Below are 20228 nucleotides of genomic sequence, written 5' to 3' on the forward strand. Positions count from 1 at the left end.
GAGGAAAACCAGGCTACAAACTCCCAGTGTCAACACTGATGAAAACCTGCAAGAAACCCGATTTTCCTGCACAATTTGCAGCGTTGTCCCTTCCCAAACACAGGCCCAAAGCTCAAAGATCAACGAAATCCATACAAAGCCCTCAGTAACTGTCCTGCTCCAGAGCCAAGCCCTGATGAGCCAATCTGTCATGTCCTTCTGCACACAGGATGAATTCCCTCTTCCAATTTTTTACTGCCTCAGGAAATCTAAAAGTAGACAAGAACCCCCTTTGCTCCATCAGAAAGGTGTCCTGGCCATGTTTTATCCTTGGAGCAAGATAAAACCTGTGGCCAGGTGTGAAATATTTGCAGGTAGGAGTGACTCCCTCCTTTGAGCTGAAATTCCCGAGAATCCCAGAATGGTTTGAGTTGGAAGGGACCTCAAAGCTCAATCTGCCATGGGCAGGGACACCTTCCACTATCCCAGGTTGCTCCAAGCCCTTTCCAGCCTGGCCTTGGGCACTTCCAGGGATGGAGCATCCAGGATTTCAGGGTTGGCACCAGAGCCACGAGATGGCACTCCAGGATCGGCATTTCCCTGCCACGGGCAGTCCCGGCTCCCTCCCCGCTCTGCAATCCGAGCTTGGAAGCTTTTCCTTGGTTTATCCCTTTATTGGAATGCGAACACGGCTGGGAAGGGCTGCCCCAGCCAGGTGGAGGAATCCCTCTGTCGGGAATTCTCAGCAGGAGGAGGATTTAGGAACTGCTGGATTTAGAGACAGCATCGAGGCTTCCACCTCCCAGCCCTGCAGGTGATGACAGCTCCCAGGGGCTCTCAGCAGAGCTGTGATGGACAAACAGTCCTTGGCCACCACAAAGCAGCTCCTCCTGCCGAATATTCCATCAGAAATACACACACAGCCACCAGCTCAGAGCCACCAACTCTTTATTTGTGCCAAAAGCCTTGGCTGGGGCTGGGTGTGGACAAACCCCAGCAGCACTCCCATGGTGGTGGATCTAAACAGCCTTGGCCAGCCCAACGCGGTTGTTGGCCCGGTCAAAGATGCTGTAGTAGACCCTGATGAAGACATCTCCCAAGATCCAGAGGTCCCCAGAGGTGTCCTGGAAGCTGCTCATGCAAGATTCTTCACTGTGCTGCATTTGAGCACGAGAAGGAAATTGGGGAAGTGTGGGAAATCTCTTCTTGCCTGGCCCTGGAGGCCCTTGGCCATCCATCTCCCAAGGAAACGGGAGAAGCCAAGGTGACCAGAGCCACTGGAGAGAACAGAAGGACCTTGAGAGAGGCTCCTGCAACCAGGAGCTGCTGGTCCCCACTCACCTGCTCGGTGTAGGCCAAGGCTGACACGGGGTACTGGACCCCATCGATGACAAAGATGACATCGGGCATGGCAGGGAGGGAGCTGCAGTTCACACTGTGCTGCAGGGAGCAGAGGGAAGGGCTCTCAGCAGGGAAACATGTTCAGAGGGTGAGGAGTGAGGGGAGACCTCACTGGGGCCTTCAACCTCCTCCCAAGGGGCAGCAGAGGGACAGCTCCAATCTCTGTGACAGGGACAGGACCCAAGGAAGGGCTGGGGCTGGGCCAGGGATGGATTTCAGGGAAAGGTTTTTCCCCAGAGGGTGCTGGCACTGCCCAGGCTCCCCAGGGAATGGGCACAGCCCCGAGGCTGCCAGAGCTCCAGGAGTGTTTGGGCAGCGCTGCCAGGGATGCCCAGGGTGGGATTTGGGGGTGTCTGTGCAGGGCAGGGGTTGGACTGGATGGTCCTGGTGGGTCAGGATCCTGGATGACCCTGGTGGGCAGGGGTTGGACTGGATGATCCCTGTGGATCCCTTCAGGTGAGGACATCCTGTGGTTCTCTGTATCATCCCAGGACACCCTGTGATTCTCTGTCCCACTGACACAAACCAGAGAGCCCCGGGGTGTCTCTGCCAGGGTTGCCATGAGCACCAGGCCGTTTCCCCACACGGTTTCCCCAGGCCTTGGCTGGGCTCTGCTGTGCCAGCTGCCTCCAGGGCCAGCAGGGCGAGCTCTCACCTCTCCATACTCGCCCTGCCTGGCCCCAACTGCGCTCTGGATGCTCCTGATGCCCGAGGGGGGCCCGGCCACGAGGGAAGTGCCGGTGTCGATGATGGCCTGGCAGCCACCAGCGCACGCAACCTCCTGGCTGCCCACAATGATGCTGTGGGGAGAGACCAAGCAGGGGCTGTGAATAACCAACAGGGCTGTGAAATAACCAACGGGGCCGTGAAATAACCAACGGGGCCGTGAAATAACCAATGGGGCCGTGAAATAACCAATGGGGTCGTGAAATAACCAACAGGGCTGTGAAATAACCAACGGGGCTGTGAAATAACCAATGGGGCCGTGAAATAACCAACGGGGCTGTGAAATAACCAACGGGGCTGTGAAATAACCAATGGGGCCGTGAAATAACCAACAGGGCTGTGAAATAACCAACAGGGCCGTGAAATAACCAGGGGGCATCAGGGATGGTTTCTAACTTCTTTTATAAGAGTTAAAGCTGGGTAATCCCAAGTGCTGCCTGTGAGCCTGCTCCTGTCTGGAGTTGCAGAGCCACCATTGCAGATGTGGGCACTGAACACATGCCAGCAGCTGGGACCCACTCCAGCCCAACAAAGGAGGTTTTGACCCATGATTTTGCTCTCCTCGTCACCAAAAACATTCCTAAATCACAGGACAGGAACTGGGCTGTGCCCCAGGCACAAAGCATCCTCATTTTGGGTGTCAATTACCAGAGCACTACAGAGTTTGTCCCCTTATCCCCCTGCATCCCTCAGCCCTGGGGTGGGGGTGTCAGTGGAATCCTCTGGTGCTGATGGGCCCAATGTCTCTTTAGAAGCAATGCTTTGAGGTGACCAGAGAGCAACAGAGCTGGTTTGTCACCTGTCCATGGAGATCTGCCAGTAGCCCTGGTAGGAGACAGGGATCCAGTTGATGGGGCCAGTGAAATAGGACTCATCGATGCCCCCGAAGATGACCACGCTCCCTGCTGCCTCCCTGGATGGTGCAGGAAACACAAACAAGGGAGATTTGCCTTGTGCTTCACTGCAGGGCCATGTGTCCCATTGTCCCCACCTCCTCACACAGCACAGCACAGGGCCAGGGCCTTTGGCACCAGGAGCAGTGCTGGGAACTGCTTCCCAGCAAGCCATGAGCCCTCTGGAGAGGCTGGAAATAGGAGCCTCCTCCAGCCAGGTCTCATGAGCTCTTGGAGGTCTATTTCACACCCAAGATAGCTCAGCTACTTCAGAAGGCATAAAATCAGCAGGATGGCTTCTGTGGCAGTGTTGGAAAACAAAAAGGTTTTAATAAAAGGCAAAATAACAAAACTCTTTACGGAGAGAAACTGATCCAAGTGCAAGAGGCCCTCCTGCCCCTGGTAAAACACCTCACAAAAGCAATTAGTTTCTTTGTTCTCTTCTTTTTCTAGTAAATTGCCTAAGCAGGACTTTTTGGCTCCTGTCCAATTAACCACCCTTAAGTTTGAGGTGAAGTCCCCCAAACCTATGAGATGCCTTTTCCACCTAATCGAAAAGAGAAACTTCTGAGCTTATTTCCTTTTTAAAGAGCCAATAAATAGTATTGTCACTCCATCAACAAGAAGCACACTCCTACAGCCCCCAGCCCTTGCACAGTGGTGACACAGGCACAACATCTGATGGCAGCAGCGACAAGGGAGGAGCCAGAGCCAGCAGCACACCGTGCATGAGGTGCATCCCTGTTGGAATTCAGGACATCACCCTGGCTGTCCTGGATTCCAACACATCCCCCCTTCCCCAGCCCCACAAGCCCACGTGGCTCACCGGGACAGGTAGACAGAGAAGAGGTTCTCCTGCAGCAAGCTCTGGTTCACCAGGTTATCAAAGACAGGGGTGATGCCATCAGCAGCCAGGTTTGGGTATCCCAAGCCCAGGATTCCATCGAATTGGACGTAGACAAAGAACTGGCCAGGCTCAGCGGTGCTCAAGCCAAAGAGCTGGTTGGTGTCCACCAGAGAGGCCACCTGGGGACAGGGAGGTGAGGCCTGGAGCAGGCACTGGGATTCTGGTGTTAATCTGGTTAATCTGGGGATCCCCTGCTGTTGGAACTCAGTGCATCCCTGCAGGTGTCCAGAGTTGCCAAGCACCAGCCCCAGTCACTCCAGTGGAACAGAAATAATCTCTTTTGTTAAATATATGAAAAAAAAAACCCTTCTAAGGCTGAAATTCTCACTGAGCTTTGACAGAGGAGAGATGTACAAGGCACCCAGCTGGGAATTCCCTCCTTGTCACAGGGATGACAGCGAGGAGGCAGCTCAGGGATTCCTCTCTCAGCCTCCCTCCCTTGCAGCACCCCCAGCCCAGCAGGAGCAGCCCCAGCACCTTCTGCATCTGAAAAGGCTCCTGCAGACACCACTGCAGGTGAATGAGCAACACACAGACTCTGGGTCTTTTCAGCTGTTGGAACTCAGTGCATCCCCCTGGGTGTCCAGAGCTGCCAGGACCCTGCCAGGGGGCTCAGAGACCCTGGCACACAGCCCAGAGCACCTGGGGGTTTGATTGTGACCCGTGGAACAAATTGTCAGCTTTGTATGAGGACCTGAAAGTCACAGAGGTTAGAATAATATAATAATAAAATTATCACAGGGTGAAAATGTAGATTTTAGGATTTTTGGTATGGGGGTTATGGGGACAAGATGGAGGAACTTGGGCGTGTCCAGCCTTTCTTCTTCTTGTTCTCCATCTTCTGCAGTGATATTGGCACTGTGGGATTGGTTTAGAGTAGAAGTGCACTGTCTAACACAGGTGATAGGTATTGGGAATTAAGTGTAAATATGTTCTATGTAGTTTGTAGTATAAAAGGACAACACCACCCTGAGGGTGGTCAGAGTGCCTGTAGCTGCCCTGCTGAGCAGACCTTGGCTGGACAGAAAGAAAATTTTATAGATAAGAATTAATAAACAACTTCAAGATCAAAAATTGAAGAGCTCTGACTCGTTCTTCGGACATGTGGGCTGAAACAGAGACACCCTGCACATCTCAGGGCAGCAATTAACAACCAAAACCCGAGACCCTGCTGCAGGTGGAGGAGGAGCTTCAGACAAAGGTTGTTAAAGAAGCCCAAAAATTGAGGTAGGAGGGGCTGAGAGAGCCCCCCTGGCTTTCTGAGCCCCTCCTCAGAGACAGGGGTTTGGAGGCTGCTGCAGCCAATATTACCTCAGACTAGCAAGGGTTTGAATTCTGCAACCTCGTCCCCACCGTCCTATCCCCCAACACTCCTACAATGGTTGGGACGGATGGAGAGGAGAGATCTCTGCAGCCAGGGCTTGGAACTTGTGGGTTATTGCAAAGGGCCTGGGTGCAGGGCCCTGCTGGGAGCTGCCAGGCACAGCTGGAGCAGGACTGAGAGAAGTAAAGAGAGTGGGAAAGAGAGAGAAGGCAAGAGTGTGGTAAAGAGGATTAGAGAGTAAAAGAGAGGATAAGAGAGTAAGAGAGTGAGGTTCCCATTACAATACCATAAATCTTCTGTGTTGAATATTCTAATTCTCACTGACCAATCTAGTCCAAGATACAAATCCTATAGCATTTCCATACAGCCTATAAGAATCATTACATTACCACACTGTGTTACATTTTAAACCCTACAAACTCCTCTTTGGGCCCCTTCTGCCAAGCTGGCAGGGTCTGCTCTGCCCCTTGGGCCTGTCTGCAAGCAGAGGGTGTTGTTCCATCAAAAGGGGATCACCTTCAGCTGGCCATGCCATTGTTTTCCAGTTGTTCAGTAACTGAGGGATCTCAGAGCTTGCTTTCATTTCAATTTCACTTCTAGTTTCCATATTCTCAAAATCTTTTGCCAGACAATCATATTTATAAGGCTTTCCTGTTTCATCTTCCCCAACAGACTGTCCTACCCCTGTTGCTCCTACATTGGGATGTGGGATGTTCCCCACAGATGTTCCCCACAGATGTTCCCCAGGTGTGCCATGGGGACACTCACGGTGACGGTGTCTGAGCCCACGGTCCCCTCCATCTCTCCTGTGCCATAGTGGATGGACAGACTCAGCCCTGTGCTCTTGTAGGTGGAGGACTGAGAGGGGTCAAACACCCGGTGAGTTTCTAGAGAAGTGGAAAAACACAGAATTAAAACTTTGGGCAAGGCCAAGCCTAAGGAAGGTGTGGGAGGAGGAGCCCTGCTGAATTGCTGTTTATTATCCTGCATTCAGGAATAATTCAGCTGTGAGCTTTGCTGCTCATCCTTCCCCTCCTCCAGCAACCACAGGCATTCCCACCCTCCTTGGGCAGATGGGGAAACTGAGGCATCAAGCAGTAACCACATCACCTGAGGAATGCAGCCCTGAGCAGCCCCTACACCCCAAATATTCATCACTCACAGCTGCCATGGCCCAGCTGGGTGACCCCCACTCTCTGGCAATGTTACCCCAATTTTTGGGCTTGGTGGAGCCATTCCAAACCCAGAACATGCAGCTGGGCCCTACTCACGGCAGGCCAGGCTGGGGCAGGACACAGAGGGGACCCAGAGGTCGGAGGAGCCGGTGTCGAAGACCACGCTGAAGTCCTGTGGGGGGGTGCCAATGGAGATGGTCCCAAAGTATTCCACCTGCAGGGAGCCAGGCCAGGGATGGGTTTGGAGGCATGAAACCAAACCTGGACCTTCCCCAGGCTTGGTCCCCTGCTTCATGGAGAGCCCCTGTGTGACAGCGTTCACAGGGGTCCCAGGATGAGGGAAGAGATGAGGATCTGATTCCATGTTTCAGAAGGCTGATTATTATTATTATTTTATGATAGATATTACACTAAAATTATACTAAAAGAAGAAAAGATTTCATCAGAAGGCTGGCTAAGAATAGAACAAGAAGGAATGATAACAAAGGCTTGTGTCTCGGACAGAGAGTCTGAGCCAGCTGGGCTGTGATTGGCCATTAATTAGAAACAACCCCATGAGCCCAATCCCAGATGCACCTGTTGCATTCCACAGCAGCAGATAACCATTGTTTGCATTTTGTTCCTGAGGCCTCTCAGCTTCTCAGGAGGAAAACCCCTAAGGGAAGGATTTTCCATAAAATCTGTCTGCGACACCCCTGCTTCCAGCAGAGCTCCTGGGGGATATTTCTCCATTCAGAGCCACCAGCGTGGGCAAGGAGGGGTGAAGGACGTGACCTGAAGGCTTTGGGATGAAGGATTTCGGCTTGGCCAGAGGGATGGAGATCCCACAGACCCTGCCAGGGCTGTGTCCCTGGGGTTGGAGCCCATACTCACGTCCAGGGCGTTCAGCAGGGGCTCGGTGGCCGCCCCGGTTCGGTTGGGGAGAGCGTGCGGGAATTTGGTGCCGATGTCGTAGTGGCGATGCTGGAAGAATTGCTGCAGCAAATCCTTCTCCCTGAGGACATCTCTCAGCTTCTTCCCCCTCTCCAAGGGCAGCCTGGCACAAGCAACAAGGGAAAAAGAAGGGTGAGATGGGATTTTGCTGCCTGCAGCTCCAGTGTTTGACAGCTCCAATGCTCTGATCCAACAGCAGGAGCACAGAAAACTCCCCCAAAACTCTGAGTCTGGGATTTCCTCTAAAATCCCAAATCAGCCCTAGAAACCAGCCCTTCCCCAGGCATGTCCTGCACCCCTGGAGCAACTTTCTGCAGCTCAGACCTCACCTCTGCTCCCCAAAGCCATGAAAAGCCTCCAAATTCTCATTCCCCCTCCCTTCTCCCAGTTGCCCTGGCAATGATGCTGCTGTGGCTCACCTGGTGATGCCCTGGCACAGGGCAGAGGCAGCACAGAGGAGCACAAGGAACCACATCCTGCCAGGACAGCCAGGGCCAGCTCCTTCAGGTTTATAAAGCCCCTGCCCACCCCCCTGCCGTGCCAAGAGCAGCCAGGACCAACAGGAGCTGCCCCCTCCCCTCCTTTGGGCACCCAGCCAAGGCAGGTGACAGCCAGGGACTGAAGGACACAGCACACACGAGCCACACGTCACCTGGCAGGGGGGAACTGTCCCCTAATGCCTCCCATGGTTCTCTTCTGGGGACCCCATGCTCCCCTCTAGATCCCAAATCCAAACTCTCCATCCTTGAGGCCCCAAATTCTTCATCCCAACCAGGCACTGCCTGGCAGCGGGCATGGATCCAGAATTCCAGGATAATTCGTGTTGGAAGGGACCTTAAAGCTCATCCAGTCCCAACCCCTGTCATGGCCAGGGACACCTTCCACTGTCCCAGGCTGCTCCCAGCCCTGTCCAGCCTGGCCTTGGGCACTGCCAGGGATGCAGGGGCAGCCCCAGCTGCTCTGGGCACCTGTGCCAGGGCCTGCCCACCCTCCCAGGGAACAATTCCTGCCCAAAATCCCATCCATCCCTGCCCTCTGGCAGTGGGAAGCCATTCCCTGTGTCCTGTCCCTCCATCCCTTGTCCCCAGTCCCTCTCCAGCTCTCCTGGAGCCCCTTTAGGCCCTGGAAGGGGCTCCAAGGTCTCCCTGGAGCTTTCTCTGGACGTGGCACTGGGTGCCAGGGTTTAGTTGAGGTGTTGGGGTGTCACAGACATGTTTTATGGAAAATCCTTTCCTTAGGGTTTTTTCTCCTGAAAAGCTGAGAGGCCTCAGGAACAAAATGCAACCAATGGTTATCTGCTGCTGTGGAATGCAACAGGTGCATCTGGGATTGGGCTCATGTGGTTGTTTCTAATTAATGGCCAATGACAGTCCAGCTATCTTGGACTCTCAGTCAGACTCAAGATTTTGTTATCATTCTTCTTCTTGCTTGCTAGCCTTCTGATGAAACCCTTTCTTCTATTCTTTTAGTATAGTTTTAATACTATATATATGTCATAAAATAATAAATCAGCCTTCTGAGACATGGAGTCAGATCCTCATCTCTTCCCTCTTCCTGATACCCCCATGAACACCACCACACTGGGGCATGGGTTGGACTCGATGATCTTTAAGGTCTCTTCCAACCTGGTGATTCTGTGAATTCTGTGAGTTCTGCGCCCCAGGTGAGCACCCCCAGCTCTCCCAGCCTGGCTGCAGAGCAGAGAGCTCCAACCTTGGGATCATCCCTGTGGCCTCCTCTGGAATTGCTCCAGCAGCTCCACGCCCTGATGCTGCAAACCCCAGAGCTGGAGGCACCATTTTGGCTTTTCAGCCTGGCACCCCTGGCCATTGCAAAGAGCAGAGGGACACTTGAGTTTGCAGGACTCTCCTGTGTGCAGGACTCTCCTGTGTGCAGGACACCCCTGTGTGCAGGACTCTCCTGTGTGCAGGACTCTCCTGTGTGCAGGACACCCCTGTGTGCAGGACTCTCCTGTGTGCAGGACTCTCCTGTTTGCAGGACACCCGTTTGCAGGACTCTCCTGTGTGCAGGACTCTCCTGTGTGCAGGACTCTGCTGTGTGCAGGACACCCCTGTGTGCAGGACACCCCTGTGTGCAGGACTCTCCTGTGTGCAGGACTCTCCTGTTTCCAGGACTCTCCTGTTTGCAGGACTCTCCTGTTTGCAGGACTCTCCTGTTTGCAGGACACCCCTGTGTGCAGGACTCTCCTGTTTGCAGGACACCCCTGTGTGCAGGACTCTCCTGTTTGCAGGACACCCCTGTGTGCAGGACTCTCCTGTTTGCAGGACACCCCTGTTTGCAGGACTCTCCTGTTTGCAGGACTCTCCTGTGTGCAGGACACCCCTGTGTGCAGGACTCTCCTGTTTGCAGGACTCTCCTGTGTGCAGGACACCCCTGTGTGCAGGACTCTCCTGTTTGCAGGACTCTCCTGTTTGCAGGACTCTCCTGTGTGCAGGACTCTCCTGTTTCCAGGACTCTCCTGTGTGCAGGACACCCCTGTGTGCAGGACTCTCCTGTTTGCAGGACTCTCCTGTTTGCAGGAGTCCCCCCAGGCTGGCACGAGGGGGCCCCTGTGGCTGCTGACGTGAGTGACCCCCCCTTATCTCTGACCCCACGATGCAAACAGGACAAGGTGACCCTGCAGGTGCTGGGCTGGTGCCAGGCTGTGCCCAGGACAGGGAGCCCTGTGCCACTGGGATATTCCATGAAAAATCTCTTCACTAGGATTTCTTCTCTTGGGAAGCTGGGAAGCTTCAGCTTCTTCTTGTTTTGCTGCTTTGGAATGTGATTTGGAGAATTGTTTACTCAGCATGGGAATTGTTTTAATTTAATGACCAAGCCCAGTCTAGCTGTATCGGGACTCGGTCAGTCACAGGGTTTTATTATTCATTCTTGTTTGGCCTTCTGATGTATCTTTTCTCTTTCTTTAGTATAGTTTTAGAATATAATATAATATAATATAATATAATATAATATAATATAATATAATATAATATAATATAATATAATATAATATAATTTCTAGAACTATATTACATTATATTATATTAAACTACATTAATATATAATGATATATAATTATAATTAATATATTATTATAATTATTATAATTATTATGTAATTATAATAATGTAATTACTATTATTATATTAATATAATATATAATAATATCCATATTATTAAAATTAATATAATGGCATACAATGGCATAATATAATATAATTATTATAATTCATATAATAATTCCTAATATAATATTATATCATATTAATACGATATCCTAATATAATAATATAATATATAATAATATATTATTATAATAATATACTATAAAAATATTATAATTATTATATTATTGTAATGATATCGTTATTATTATATTAACATAATACATGATAATATCTATATTATTATATTTAGTAAAATGCCACATAATATAATATAATATAATATAATATAATATAATATAATATAATATAATATAATAATAAATCAGCCTTCTAAGAACATGGAGTCAAATTCTCATCTCTCACCTCGTCCTAAAACCCTCCCAGCCCCGCAGCCCCCAGGGCGTCCCAGCCCCTCCGAGCTCCGGGATCCCCGCCCGGTCCCCGCGGTGCCTGAAACGGCTGCAACAGGGGCCAGCCAGAGTGAAGGGCAATAAAGGGGTGTTTATTGCAGGGCTTTCAAAGGCACACCCTGGCAGCACCAGAGCCATGGCTTTTGTCGCGATTCGACATGAAATGAACGACACTTGCACGCTGAGATGTCCAAGGCAAAAAAGCGTGTTTATATCCGGGCCTCGATATTTATAGAATTCCAAAAGTGACCATGGATTGGGGGATGAAATTGCCAACTGTCCAACCACACTGGTCAAACCAACAATCCATCAGTTCTCTCCTCCTCCAGAAAGAAATGCAAAATAATCATTATTTATATGAAAAATGTGTTAGAAACTCTATTACAAAAATGTAAACATCAGAAGGCTTAGAAGAGCTTTAGAAGAACTTTAGAAGAACAGGGCTCTGCCCGCATGGCTCCAAGTTGGAAGCAAAAGAGGGATTGCTCACAAGATCTTACATTTTTATGTTTTGGTCCATTTGCATCTTGGAGCTAATTGTCCAGTTACAGCCCCAGCCCATGAAATCCCGTCCTTGTTTTTCTCTCTTCAGTCCACATTGTTTCTGCTCTTGGGCTTGAGATCCGGATCGGCTGTCCTTGGGTAGAAGGAATTGTTCTGTCTAACTTCTCTCCTATGCAGCCGTGTCCCTGTCCTGTCCCAGCTCTATCCCATTCCCATCCCAGCCCTGTCCCTGTCCCATCCCAGCCCTGTCCTGCTCCCATCCCAGTTGTGCCCTGGTCAGGTCCCATCCCAGCCCTGATCCCATCCCAGCCGTGTCCCCTTCCCATCCCAGCTCTGTCCTGGTCCCATCCCATCCCATCCATCCCATCCCAGCCATGTCCCAGCCGCTCCCATCCTGCTCTGGCTCTCGCAGCCGCTTCACCTTGGAGCAGACATCAAACAGCGCTGGGGACTCGCCCGTCCCGGCCCCGAAGGGTTCCTGGCTCCGTTCTGGCCGGGAGGGGCTCCGGGGATCAAAGAGCACCGGGACTGCGCTCACAGCCCCGGCTGACTTTGCCTGTCCCTGCTTTGCCACCAGGCTTCCCCCACCGGGAGCTCTGCTCCTCTAGGGAGAACTTACAAGGATATTCCCTGGGATATTTCCTAGAAGTTAAAAGTATATTCCCTGGGATATTTCCTATTTCCTAGAAGTTTCCTGCTAAGATGTTTTATTTCTTTTGGTTGTGGTGGAGTCTGCTGGGAGAAAATAATTTGTAATATTTTTCACCGGGAGATGTCCAGAAATTAAGCACAACTCCCACATTTTTAGCACTTTCCGCATCCACTTTCACTCTTCAAATTGTCTCATCCTTGATTTTTCCTGGATAAAATAAAGAGGGGACGTGGAAAGTGACGGGCAGCATCCAGGAGCCAACACCTGGGGAAGGGATTTGTGATGCCACGGAGAAATCAGGGCATCCCAAAATCAGGGCATCCCAAAATCGGGGCGTCCCCAAAATCGGGGAGTCCCAAAATCGAGGCATCCCCAAATCCGGGCGTCCCCAAATCGGGGCATCCCCAAAACTGGGACGTCCCCAAAATCGAGGCGTCCCCAAATCGGGGCGTCCCCAACATCGGAGCGTCCCCAAATCTGGGCGTCCCCAAATCGGGGCACCCCCAAAACCGGGGCATCCCCAAATCTGGGCATCTCAAAATCGGGGCATCCCCAAATCGGGGCACCCCCAAAACCGGGGCATCCCCAAATCTGGGCATCCCAAAATCGGGGCATCCCCAAATCGGGGCATCCCCAAATCGGGGCATCCCCGCGGAGCCGAGCGCGCCCCGAGCACTTTTGGCCCTGCGGAGCCGCCGTGGCGGGGTCACGTGTGCGGTGCGGAAGTGGAGGCGAGGGGCGATGGAGGGAACGCTGGAACAGCATCTGGAGGAGACGTGAGGGGACAGCGGGGATAGGGGGGACAGGGGGGGATGTGGGGGGACACGGGGGATGTGGGGGGGCATGGGGGAACGAGGGGAACATGGAGGCACGGGGAGATATGGGGGACATGAAGGGATATGGGGGGCACAGGGGGATGGGGGGAACAAGGGGGGATATGGGGGGACATGGGGGGATATGGAAAGGACACGGGGACATTGGGGGATATGGGGGGATAGGGGGGACACGGGAACATGGAGGCACGGGGGGACATGGAGGGACATGGGGGGATATGGTGGGCACAGGGGGAAGGGGGGAACAAGGGGGGGATATGGGGGGGCACGGAGACGGGGGGACACGGGGATGTGGGGGGCATGGGGGGATATGGTGACATAGGGCATGGGGGGACATAGGGACATGGGGCGATATGGGGGTACACGGTGGGGGCACGGGGAACATGGACACACGGGGAAATATGGAGGGACATGGGAAACTGGGGGTGTCCCCCACACGGGGGATATGGGGGGGACGTGGGGAGATGGGGGGACACAGGGCCGGGGGCTGAGGGGGCCGGGCTGTCCTTGCCGGGCTCTGATTGCTGCTCTCTCCCGCAGCATGAAGAGCCCGGCCGTGGTGGGTGTGCTGTGCACCGACTCGCAGGGGCTCAACCTGGGCTGTGAGTGAGGAGCTCCGGGCCTGGGGGGCACCGTGGGGGGCTCCTGGCACTGTCCCATGGGAGGGTTGGGGTGCCCCAGGTCCTGCCCCATGGGGGTTTGGGGTGCCCCAGGTCCTGCCCCATGGGAGGGTTGGGGTGCCCCAGGTCCTGCCCATGGGGGTTTGAGGTGCCCCAGGTCCTGCCCATGGGGGTTTGAGGTGCCCCAGGTCCTGCCTCACATGGGGTTGAGGTGCCCCAGGTCCTGCCCATCTCCCTTGAGGGGCTCCCCAGGATGGGGGCACCAGGCCCAGCCCTACAGACCCTCCCTGGGGGTGCCCTGTCGTGCATCACTCTGGGGACACCTGCCCTGCCCCACTGCCCTGTCCCCTCCTTTGGGTGTCCCCAAGGGTCACCACCTGCCTGTGCCTACCACGGCCAGCTCCTCCTGACACCTCAGTTTGGGATTTTTGGTAGAGGGAGAGGAACCATTTGGGGAGATGCTGAGTCAGCCCTCAGGGAGGGAAATGGGCCTGGGCAGAACCTGGGAGGGAATTGGGCAGGGAGGGAAATGGACCAGGACAGGAGCAGGGAGGGAAATGGGCCCAGAGAGGACCAGGGAGGGAAATGGGCAGGGCCAGGAAGGGAAATGGGTCCAGGCAGGACCAGGGAGGGAATTGGGCTAGGGGAGGGAGGGAAATGGACCAGGGCAGGAGCAGGGAGGGAATTGGGCCCAGACAGGAGCAGGGAGGGAATTGGGCCCAGGCAGGAGCAGGGAGAGAATTGGGCAGGGAGGGAATTGGGCTAGGGCAGGGCCAGGAAGGGAAATGGCCCAGGCAGGAGCAGGAAGGGAATTGGGCCCAGACAGGACCAGGGAGGGAATTGGGCAGGGAGGGAATTGGGCTAGGGCAGGAGCAGGGAGGGAATTGGGCTAGGGCAGGGAGGGAAATGGACCAGGGCAGGAGCAGGGAGGGAAATGCCTGGGGCAGGAGCATCCCCCTGGGCCTGGGGGGCAGTCAGGGCTGTCCCAGAGCAGTGCTCTGGCACAGGGAGGGGTTATCCATGGCCTCCCCCTGCAGGCAGGGGCACCCTGTCAGATGAGCATGCTGGCATCATCTCAGTGCTGGCCCAGCAGGCGGCCAAGCTCACCTCGGACCCCACGGACACGCCCGTGGTGTGCCTGGAGTCAGACAGCGGGTGAGCCCCAGCCTGAGCTGCCTCTGAGCCCCTGTGCCCTCCCCCAGCCCTGGCAGCTCCTGAGGCAGAGCCTGGAGCAGCCATGGGGGGAGGCACTGCCACAGGCACTGGGTTAATGGAGGTGGAAAAGCAGGGGGAGGCCTTCCAGGGGCTGCTGGTTACTGCTGCTCAGGAGATCTTCCCCCCTTGGGGTTCCTGTGGGTGACTCAGCCTGGGGTCCCTGTGGGTGACAATTCCTGGGGTCCCTGTGGGTGACAAATCTGGGGTCCCTGTGGGTGACACAGCCTGGGGTCCCTGTGGGTGACAATTCCTGGGATTCCTGTGGGTGACACAGCCTGGGATTCCTGTGGGTGACAATTCCTGGGGTCCCTGTGGGTGACACAGCCTGGGATTCCTGTGGGTGGCAGAGCCTGGGGTCCCTGTGGATGACAAATATGGGGTCCCTGTGGGTGACACAGCCTGGGGTCCCTGTGGGTGACAAATCCTGGGGTCCCTGTGGGTGACACAGCCTGGGATTCCTGTGGGTGACAATTCCTGGGGTCCCTGTGGGTGGCAGAGCCTGGGGTCCCTGTGGGTGACACAGCCTGGGGTCCCTGTGGGTGACAATTCCTGGGGTCCCTGTGGGTGGCAGAGCCTGGGGTCCCTGTGGGTGACACAGCCTGGGGTCCCTGTGGGTGGCAGAGCCTGGGGTCCCTGTGGGTGACACAGCCTGGGATTCCTGTGGGTGGCAGAGCCTGGGGTCCCTGTGGGTGACAAATCCTGGGGTCCCTGTAGGTGGCAGAGCCTGGGGTCCCTGTGGGTGACAGAGCCTGGGGTTCCTGTGGGTGACACAGCCTGGGGTCCCTGTGGGTGGCAGAGCCTGGGGTCTCTGTGGGTGACACAGCCTGGGGTCCCTGTGGGTGGCAGAGCCTGGGATTCCTGTGGGTGACAAATCCTGGGGTCCCTGTGGGTGACAAATCCTGGGGTCCCTGTGGGTGGCAGAGCCTGGGGTCCCTGTGGGTGACACAGCCTGGGATTCCTGTGGGTGACAAATCCTGGGGTCCCTGTGGGTGGCAGACCCTGTCAGTCCCTGGGGCAGCAGGGGTGTCTCCATCAGTGCCCATGGAGGGGGGAGATGGAGCAGCCAAGCTCTGGGGTGGGGATGGGCCCTGGGGCTGCCCAGGGATTCCCCTGTCCTCTCCCCAGCCCCAGCAGCTGCTGCTGGCCCAGCTGCCCCCCCAGCCCCTTGTCCTTGCTGCAGGAACATCATGATCCAGAAGCACGACAGCATCACCGTGGCCGTGCACAAGCTGCTGTCCTGAGCCCTGGGAGCAGCTCTGCTCCAGCTCCTCCCTGCACTGCCACCCTCCCTTTGGAGCTCCAAACCTGGGGTGAAGGCTCTCCCTCCCTCCCTGCCTCTCCAGCTCACATTTCAGCCCCTGTGCTGCTGAGGATGAAGCATGGGCTCCCCCCAGGCCCTGTAACAAGCAGATCCTCCCTGCTCTATTTGGGGGGCCTCATTTGTTGGAGAAATCAATAAATGAGCAGTAAAAACCTTCCTTCCTCCTCTTTGCTGTGGCTGGGAGAGCTGGGCCTGGCAAGGTAACTTCTCCCACTGCCTTCATTAGCATTTCTGTGGAGAAAGATTGGAACTCTGGAGGCTCCTCACTAGAAAAGGCACAAAAGCTTCCTGAGGAATTTCTCCCAGGAAACATTTCACCTCCTCAAGTTAAACATTCTGTGGGAGTTCTTGCTCACTGTGCCTTGGGTTGAAGTTCAAACCTGGCCCTGGGAGATGTGAAGGGATCTTGGCAATGTCCTCACAAACCCAGGCCCCTCTTCCTCTCACAGATTTGAAATGCTGCAGGGAAACAATCCTGAGAAAGATGGGGGAGCTGCTGCACCCCAATGGTTCCTGTGTGCTGGGGAGGGAAAAGGAGCTGGGCTGCAGCTGCAGGAAGGGGAAGGGGAAGGGGAAGGGGAAGGGGAAGGGAAAGGGGAGTTTCACAGCAGAGCATGAGGGAAAAACATGAGATTGTCACTGCTAGAAGTAAAGGGATGGGACTTTTCATGCTAAGAATGATTTCTTGCTCAGGTAAACATCGGTCTCAGAGGCCCTGAGGTTTTAGAGGAGCAAGCACTCATCCATGGCTCAAGAGTAGCACAAGATTTTTTGTTATAAGGCAATATAGAACTTTCTAAACCAACAGAAAAGGCCAAAGGATTTATTTTGTTTTTCTGACCTATCTCCTTTACTTATTTCTGCAGATACTTTTATCTAATGGGCTTTTAACTCACAAGTTTTAACTTAATGTTTCTATTATAACTTCTAAACTCCCAACCCACTCCATACTATTACATTACTACACTATAAACCTTTCACTATCTTACCCCATTCAGTTTCTCACTTACTTAAGGCATATTCTTACTTACAACTATAGAAACATAAAAAATATTATATAGAAAATATTATATAGCAATATAATTATAATTTTTCTGCTTAATATCTATGCATTGTATTTTTACATCAATCCAAGCTTCTCCCAAGGCTGTAAATCAAACCCTTCAGTGTCTGTGGAAGTTTTTCCAATTCCCACAGTTGAGTGGGAATTCCCACAGTTGAGTGACTCACTCAGGGCTGAGTCAGTGCAATGCCATTGTCACTGCTCTCTTTACTCAGATTTTACTCTGTTGGGCAGTGATAGTCCCAGGCTCACACAGGAGTAGCCCCTGCTAGGCCAGGCTCCACACTCAGCTCAGTGTTCAGCTGCAGCAAAGCCCTGATCTTGGCTTATCCAAGCTCTGATCTTGGCTTATCCAAGCCCTTATCTTGGCTTATCCAAGCCCTGATCTTGGCTTATCCAAGCTCTGATCTTGGCTTATCCAAGCTCTGATCTTGGCTTATCCAAGCCCTGATCTTGGCTTATCCAAGCCCTTATCTTGGCTTATCCAAGCCCTGATCTTGGCTTATCCAAGCCCTTATCTTGGCTTATCCAAGCCCTGATCTTGGCTTATCCAAGCCCTAATCTTGGCTTATCCAAGCCCTGATCTTGGCTTATCCAAGCCCTGATCTTGGCTTATCCAAGCTCTGATCTTGGCTTATCCAAGCCCTGATCTTGGCTTATCCAAGCCCTGATCTTGGCTTATCCAAGGCCTGTGCTGGCCCTGGGAGTGCTGCTCCCCTCTCCATCCCTCCAGGCTGGCAGCAGCTGGAGCTGCAGTTTCCCCCTGATCCAACAGCTCTGAGTGCTGCTGCCCCTCTGCCCCCTCCTTAAACCACACTACAAACCTGATCCTAAATAAAGCTCAGGGTACATATTCAAACCCTTTTCCTGCAGGGAAAGCTCCCGGAGATCCTGGGCTCCACCAGGAGGATGCATTCAAAAACCAGGAGGTTTTGCATTCTGTGCCAAGGGAGGGCAGAGAGCATCACTGTCCCCACTGATGCCACTTTTCTCTGACCTCAGGAGTGAATCCCACCTGGGCTGGCAGCTCAGCAGGAGCAGCAGGGCTGTGCTCACCCAGGAGCTCGGGCAGGTTCACAGTGGGGCAGGGAGCTGTGAAAAACGCCAATCACTTGTGGGGTTTTTTCATTTTAAAAAGTTTCATAGTAATGAAATGGTTATAAAATTAGTAATACAGTTAGAGTAATAATAATTTGGACGATTTGGATTGGGACAATGTGAGACAATAGAAACAAAGAGTTACAGATGGTCTGGGTACCTTTTTCTGGGCAAAATAAACCCGAAAAAGGACCATGTTAACAGAGGATTAACCCTTAAAAACAACAGTCTGTTGCATATTCATACACCTCATACATAATGCATAAATTCCATTCAAACACAGGATTCTCTCTGGGCAGTGTCAGCTTCTTCCTCTGAATCCTGACGGTGCCTTCGAGGCAGGAAGAAGTTCATTTCTGCTGATAATGGAGCAATAAATTCTTTTTCTCTGAAAGATTTGGGTGTCCTGTGGCTGCTATTTCTCTGTGAGTCCTTTCTGTACATCCTTTATCAATGTACCGAGTCCTTTATCTTGACATCTTCAGTGTCATGCTTTTTGTAAGCTACAAGAACGTAAAATTTGGTGGGTGGTTGGTTGATGATTTCTCATTGTGGTTTGTATTTTTGTTTGGGTTTTTTTATGGGGAGTAGTTCTGGGGTTAATTCTATGTTTGTTTGGGGGTGTTTATGGAGTGAGGATGACAGTTGGTTATTGTTTTTGATACTAGGAAATATAGAGGAAGGTTAATTGAAAGTGCATTGATAACAAATGATTTGGATAATGTAGGGATATATGGTTTAATTATTTGACAAAAAAAAAAAGTCAAGATAAATGTCAAGATACTTTAAAGAAAAGTATCCTACATAGCATAGTTTCTATTTCAACATTTCTTACAACCTAAAACTATACTAACAGCTACTTAAGAGAATTAACACAGCATCACTTTCTAACATAACACATATACTAATGTTATGAATAAGAAGCTTGACTAGGCCAATATTCAAGCAGCAATCAATTTATTAATTAATATGGTAAAGTATGAGCAATACAGTGCTGGGTACAGTGGGGGAAGTTTTCCCTCCAATTGCACACCCATAGTTGAGGCTTACAGGTATTTATAGGGGTACTCATCAGCTTTCTCAGCAGTTTCTATTCCCAATTTTTACATCACAATTCTATACACTATTGTGATTTAGTTTTTCTCAGGATGTATCCCAAAAGGAGCATCCCCAGATGGTGCTGGTCTGGTTGCCAAAAGAAGGAAGAAGAATCCCATGTGGTGAGGTCCAGCTCTCCAGATGTGGATCCACCTTTTAATTGCAAGGACTATAAATCTCATAACAGTGATGTCCAGCTTCCCTTGGTTGAAACCATAAATCCTTGAGGTGATGTTCACCTTCCTTTCTCAAGCTGCTTTTCACTGTTTTGTTAAGGTGTGAGATAAGCATGTTTCCTTTATATATATTCCAGAGCTATAGTTTCAAGGATACAAGCAATATTCTAAAATTATACTTCAGAAGGTTATTATTGCAGAACTCTTTAAGGATTAACTACAAGCAAAAAGCAACATCCTTAACACTTTAATTCCAATGCTCCTAAATCAACTAAGGTTAACTGCAAACAAAAGATGGGTTCAAAGGCCTTCTTCCATGCTTTACTTTCCTCAGTTATTATTAGAATTCACAACTGTCCCATGGTGGGTCTCCACACATATCACAATCACAAATACACACATTGCCTGTTTGTACCTGACACCAAACACAGCTTTGTATTTCACAATGCTCATTTTAACATTTGCAAAAAGCCAACCATAAAATACGTATTTTTCACAGAGCCAAAGCCCGGGGCTGCTCTGTCCAGCTGCAGAACGCTCAGTTTTCCATCCTGTCCCCGCTCAGTGATGCTGTTCCCGGCCAGGACAGGCAGGGACCGGGCTCTGCCCCAGCCTGGCCCCAGCCCAGCGCTGCCAGCCCGGCTCGGCTCGGCTCGGCCGGGATCCGGAGCTTTTCCCGGGCTCAGAACTTTGCAGGCTCCCCCTCCTTTCCCTTCCCAACAGGATTTCT

General features: G+C 52.3%; 2 protein-coding genes across 2 annotated transcripts; one reads left to right on the plus strand and one right to left on the minus strand.

Annotated features, from left to right (window-relative positions):
- Positions 1–998: 998 nt before the first annotated feature.
- LOC129130385 (embryonic pepsinogen-like) lies at positions 999–7813 on the minus strand. The gene is made up of 9 exons (XM_054648804.2): positions 7758–7813; positions 7279–7441; positions 6502–6619; positions 5999–6117; positions 3826–4025; positions 2906–3019; positions 2036–2180; positions 1321–1419; positions 999–1136 (listed from the first exon to the last, which is right to left on the minus strand). Exons 1-9 carry the CDS (start codon positions 7811–7813, stop codon positions 999–1001), a joined length of 1152 nt encoding a protein of 383 aa, XP_054504779.2.
- Positions 7814–12701: 4888 nt separating this feature from the next.
- LAMTOR5 (late endosomal/lysosomal adaptor, MAPK and MTOR activator 5) lies at positions 12702–16220 on the plus strand. The gene is made up of 4 exons (XM_054648807.2): positions 12702–12850; positions 13448–13509; positions 14565–14682; positions 15923–16220. The coding sequence occupies exons 1-4, from the start codon at positions 12816–12818 to the stop codon at positions 15981–15983; spliced, it is 276 nt and encodes a 91-aa protein (XP_054504782.1). The 5' UTR covers positions 12702–12815; the 3' UTR covers positions 15984–16220.
- Positions 16221–20228: the final 4008 nt, after the last annotated feature.

This window comes from Agelaius phoeniceus, chromosome 25 (assembly GCF_051311805.1).
Source record: "Agelaius phoeniceus isolate bAgePho1 chromosome 25, bAgePho1.hap1, whole genome shotgun sequence".
NCBI lineage: Eukaryota > Metazoa > Chordata > Aves > Passeriformes > Icteridae > Agelaius > Agelaius phoeniceus.